General features: G+C 31.2%; 1 protein-coding gene across 1 annotated transcript; it reads left to right on the forward strand.

Annotated features, from left to right (window-relative positions):
• The first annotated feature begins 388 nt into the window (after positions 1 to 388).
• LOC134721744 (toll-like receptor 4) lies at positions 389 to 4235 on the forward strand. Its single transcript, XM_063584931.1, has 2 exons — positions 389 to 451; positions 1230 to 4235. Exon 2 carries the CDS (start codon positions 1351 to 1353, stop codon positions 3841 to 3843), a length of 2493 nt encoding a protein of 830 aa, XP_063441001.1. The 5' UTR covers positions 389 to 451; positions 1230 to 1350; the 3' UTR covers positions 3844 to 4235.
• The last annotated feature ends 1848 nt before the right edge of the window (positions 4236 to 6083 follow it).

Here is a 6083-nt window from a genome sequence, read left to right on the forward strand (position 1 = left end):
ACGATGTGTGAACAAAGCAAACATATATAGTAGGTGAAAATGTAAAAAATAATAGGGGTTCAGCAGTCAACATTGTGCTAAAATAATCTTTATCACTAAACAAACAAATATTTAACAAAGAAGCACAAAAAGGCATAAAGCCAAATCACATGAGCAAAAATTAAAGACAAGAATACATTGATTTACAATAGCGAAGTAACACAATGGCTGGATGTATAAGTAACGAGCCACTTGTTTAGATGAAGTGACTGTCAAATGATTACTGTTGCCATTCACTCAAAATAACCAGACAGCGTCCTTTACATTCACTTATCGTTATATACATTTTTGCACATAACACGAAATCGGACACTCACATATAACTAAATATAAAATTACATATATACTCTATAAATGAAGTGGGTTCACTTAATATAATACTTTAAATACATAAGTGTACAGTTGAAAGTTGGTAAGTGAACTTATATTCTTAATTTATAGTTGACCAAGTGTATAAAATAAACATTCAATACGAAACCAGAAGCGATTTTCAACACTAGTAAATCGTACGCATCTTGAATCCTTGCATGTCATTATTTAAATATATAGATTATTCTACTTGAAATATATATCGACTAGGTCACTGACCAAACCTCAATACAATCTTTTCAAATGTATTAAAGGCCGTCTCTGATCTCAAACCCTTCCGCCAGTCATTAAGGTAACATATAAACTATATACTATATAAGTATACAGTTTTAATCCAATATCTTACATCAGTTGTATTATTGATAAAAAAATTAAAAATATATATTGTAAGCAAAAGGTCAATATTACAATGTATTTATTATTTTGAAATTGAGGTTTAAAGACATGTATAAGACTAAAGTTCAAATGCTCCTTTTAACTTCTAATAATTATTAGAATAATTTCAAAAACATTTCCAAAACAAAACAACATTAATTTTGTGTATTCCCTTTTTCAAATGTGACTATAAACAATCAAAATCAAAACCTAACGGAAACCAAAGAATATCACAACTTTGGCCTTATTTCTTCCTGTATGTGTCTTTTTACCTGATACAAGTTCAACATTTCATATGTTATATATACGCCCTTTAGAGTATTATATGACTGTTTGAATCAAATCTACACCATGTGTTTACTTTTTTTTTAAATGCATTATATTTATTTCAATGAAATTATTATATGTACCGGTATTAACTACTATTTAATTCATTCATTTTACAGATCTGCTTAAAATACATGAATTAGGTTTTTACATGCGAACAAGGAATTGTATTGTTTACATCTAGCAAAATGTACTTGTTAATATAATTGCTTGTATTCAAGCATATTGGATTAATGCAAAATGGATTTCAGAAAAATGATGCACACAGTTTTGGGCTTAGTCTGTACAGCTGTGTATTGGTTATGTGTACTCGTTGCAGCAACAACCAAAGGACCAGTAGACAAAAGAGTGACAGTCAATTATACAAATAAAAGTTTGACAGAGGTGCCAAAAAATCTATCGGTTCACATTAACGTTCTTATCCTTGATCAAAACGAAATACAAATAATCGAAAACGGCACTTTTAAAAATTTAAGTGTACTTATCAAACTAACAATTAATAACAACAAATTGATAATTCTACAGCCTAGCGCATTCGATGGATTAGACTCATTACAAACACTAGAGCTAGCCGGAAATAAATTAAATTTATCAGTGTTCACTCCAACACTTTTTAGATTTATTGCAACGTTAAGAGTGCTCGACGTCAGTAGAAATATGAATTTTTCTGACCGTACAAGCTTGACGCATTATCCAGATAGAGCGTTTGCTACACTAATAAACTTGGAAGATTTTACTATTGATCTTGCACCATTCCCTATCTTTGGACCGGAATTCAAGAAAATGGAAAATCTTCAAAGATTGGAGTTTAGCCATTGTCAGGTACGAGAAATTAATAACAGCACGTTTTCAAATTTTAACTCAAGTGTTAAATATCTGTATTTGTGGAAATGTCGACATTTCGTAAAAGTAGAAAATGGAATACTAGAACCTTTCCCACATCTGAAAGTGTTAGATATATCAAACACGTACATGCATCCAATCCAAGCTTTCTATCTTCTGAAACCGTTAGCAAATAGTTCTATGGAAATTATCAACTTTAATCATGTAAATGACGAATCAATAACAACCAACAGTACGTACAGGTATGAGGTTATAATTACTAAGGACTTAATGCAATATTTGAAAACAATTTGTGTGGAGGCTATCGATGTTTCAAACAATAATATTATAGACTTTGAAAATGGATCACTTTTAACATTTGATAGACCAGAATGTCTTTTTGAAATTTCATTGTCTAAAAATCGATTTTCAGTGTTTAACGGACATCAACTTAACAATACAATACAGTTTTTTGCGAGTACCAGTAATCTGTGGAAGTTCGAATATTCATATATACCTTTAAGTTTTATAAATGTCACTGAACATTTAGATTTTAACATGAGTAGTATTCCAAATGACAGGGTCATAACATTACCATCTTCCATAAAAGACGTAGAAATGAGTCATATTTTCCGCACCGGTGAACCTGTATTATGGGTCATACCGGAAAATACAAGTGTAAGAAGTTTCGATGTATCTTTCTGTCAAACTGTTGATCAGGGGAAAATATTGGCCGGTTCAGAAATAGATTATATGGACGTCACAGGAATTGATTCAAGAGTAATTTTCGACACTCTGCATTTGCATCCACTATCAAACCTCAGAACGCTGATTATAGAACACGCAAATTTATACATCACAAGCAAGATGCAGAATAATATTTTCACTTTTATACCAAGAACAGAAACACTTGACATTTCTCACAACTTCTTATGGGAGTTGAATCTTAATATATTTGAACATATGACAATGTTAAGCTATTTGAATCTATCAAATAATCTTTTTAGACAAATTCCTTTGGCGATCACAAAAATAACAAATCTCAAGGAACTGGATGTGACCAATAACCTTTTAACCAATATAAATATGTCCTTACTGGCTCATTTCACACAGTTAAACGAAAAACACGGATTCAAACTTAATTTAGACAATAATGCACTTGCATGTGACTGTACAAATACTGACTTTATTCGATGGCTTGATAAAACTAATGTGACACTTGATGCTAATGGAACATATAAATGTATCCTTAAAAATTCAACAGAAATTAATACACATCACGCTGCATTATATTTCAATGATTTGTATGCAGGATGTAACAGTAAATTGTGGCTAAAAGCAGTACTCGGAGTGTTTGTGGCATTTATTGTGATTTTCCTTTCTTTTATGCTTGTTTACAGTTTCAGATGGAGAATTTCATTTTATTTATACAAACGCTTTAGAAATATGCTAGAAAAGGGCATTGCTGTAAATTTTAAGTATGATGTTTTTGTGTTCTATCCTGAAGGTGGCCTTTCATGGGTAAAATATGTATTAATTCCCAAATTAGAAAGAAAATGGGGGCTTCAAATGTGTATACCTGACAGAGATTTTAATGTAGGAAAACCTATTGCTGATGAAATTGCAGATAACATCGAACAGAGCAGGCATATAATTTTTTTCGTAACATCTTCTTTCAAACTTGATTTGTGGGGTGAATATGCAATAGAAAGAGCAAAATATCATCACTTTTCACAAAATTTACAGAAAATAATTGTTATTACAAAAGATTTAGAGTCAGAAGAAATTCCACACGAATTAGCAGTGTTGTGGAAAGACATTGCTCTTGTTGAATGGCCAATGAACGAAAAAGATCTTGAAAATACATGGAATAAACTCAAACTATGGCTTTTCTTAAATCAACCTAATTAATGCTTAGCTAAACTGAATTAAAGGCTGTCATATAAGAGGTAAGTGCGTGATATTGAGTCAGAAATGGTTTTAAATCGCTTGAATTGTTATTATATATATTTCAGTGATTTTCATTTCTTTACAAGGTTGCATTATTTAATAACTTATTAATCTGTAATAAAAAATTCCCTATTCCTTTTACTCGAATGTATTACTTAACATTATTGTTTACTGATTTAGAACGAGATTTCTACACAACAATATTTATGTGTATTTGCAATATTCGTATCTATTTCTGATTATTGAAAGATTAAAATTGTATTTTGGGAAATAAAGCCATATTCTAGTAGATATGAGATATATTAAAAGGTGTATATATGTCTATTTTGCATTTGCTATTATATTTCATTCTAAATTATGTAGTTTTTGTAGAATAATATGTACACTGAAATAATTTGTTGGGAAATTAAATTTTGTTTTTGAAATGCTTGTTTTTATTTTGCCATACTTTATCATTCCAGGCTGACAGATCCGTGTTGAAATTAATTATCCTTGATATGGTCATATTTTAAGTAATTGTTCACAAAACATTGATTTTTTGCAATATTAATACCTCAGGAATCGATTACCTTCGCTGCATTTAGCAAAATTTTAAGGATTTTTTTTGTCCTCGATGCTCTTCAACTTTGTACTTCATTAAACTTTTTTTTTTATTCGAGCGTTACTGACCAGTCTATGTAGACAAAACGCACATCCAACGTAATTACAAAATTTCAATCATGGCATCTATGATGAGTGTATTTGAATGGCTTATTCAGAACTAAACTCCTTGACTTGTATTACACATAAATTTAAAATGAAATTACTACTATATGTACCATAAGTACATACAAATGAAAGACTTCTTTTACACAGACAAGAATTTTGGTTTCACTTAAGTATGGACAAGTAATAAACTAAATTTTGTCTTGAAACTCAGATAATATTGAATAAAACATCGTGATTTTCTGTGTGTAAATGTGATTTAAGTCGTCAGTCATTTAAATTTTCTTCCAATTGGCTTAGCGTGTTTTCCTGTACCTTTTATGACATATGAAATCTTCTCTTACATATACAAGTCGATAGTACAGTGTAGAAATTTATATCATCATCTGTCCGTAACATCTTTTCTGTAATAGATAAGAAGTATCCATGCTTAAGATTAAGCTTAGAATTGGACATGAAAAACGTGAATGTGTCAAAGAGACTACAATCTGACCAAAGAGCAGAAAACAGCCGAAGGCCACAAGTGGGTCTTCAATACATATTTTAAAGCTGCAGCTTGAGTAACAGAATAGTCCAAGTAGTTTATCTACTTATCACCAGCCTGTCAACACTAAAGTGTTTGAACCCTAGACGTGACAGGTGCTTTAGATTCCTGTCGAATGCAAGTGGTTCTCTAACTCATGGTTCTCTAGCTCCCTGCACTCAGGCTTCCTTCACAAATAAAAACTGATCGCCACGAAATAGCCAATAGTGCTGAGAGGGGCATTTAACACAATTCAATCATGATGTCTTTATCTACCAAATAAAGTAACAAAGAGATATTTCGCACAATGTTAATTTCGTGTCACTTTACTATTCATCATAACTTTGGGTTCGTTTAGGGATGGAAAATACATGTTATTTTTCTGTTACCATTTCCGTAACTATAAGTGTAGCTATTTTGAGCTACAATGCAAAAACACATTAGGCAAATTCCAGAAATTATCTTCCGTTTTTGTATTCAACAAGATACAGTTGAAAGACTGTGTTAATCTCGTTCTTTATTAGGTTTTAAGCATAGGAAACATGTGTACTAAGTTTCAAGTTGATTGAACTTCATCAAAAACTACCTTGACCAAAAACTTTAACCTTAAATCTAAAACCTGAACCAGGACAGATAGATAAATGGACGAATGCATAGACCTAAAACATTATAGCCATAAAAGGGGCATATAAATAACCAAAGGTATTGTCCAATCTTGACACAAAGGTGAAAAAGAAGGTAAAACAGATAATGATTGATGACCTTCAGAAAGTGATAAGTATAATGACACTGGACCTGAGATACAAGGAGTTCAAAAAAAGTGATATAGACCTGGTGGCATTGCATTGAATCTGCCTTCAAACATCATTTCACACTTAAGGTGGTACCTAACATTACAGGGAGATAACTCTGTAAAATAAGCTAAACGTTTGAATTACCTTGTGTTGATAAGGGAATATTAAGCGTCTCAATG

The sequence above is a fragment of the Mytilus trossulus genome, chromosome 6 (genome assembly GCF_036588685.1).
Source record: "Mytilus trossulus isolate FHL-02 chromosome 6, PNRI_Mtr1.1.1.hap1, whole genome shotgun sequence".
Lineage (NCBI taxonomy): Eukaryota > Metazoa > Mollusca > Bivalvia > Mytilida > Mytilidae > Mytilus > Mytilus trossulus.

Excerpts from the sequence above, each read along its gene's own strand:
- LOC134721744 (XM_063584931.1), top strand. The coding sequence starts at position 1,351 with ATGGATTTCAGAAAAATGATGCACACAGTTTTGGGCTTAGTCTGTACA.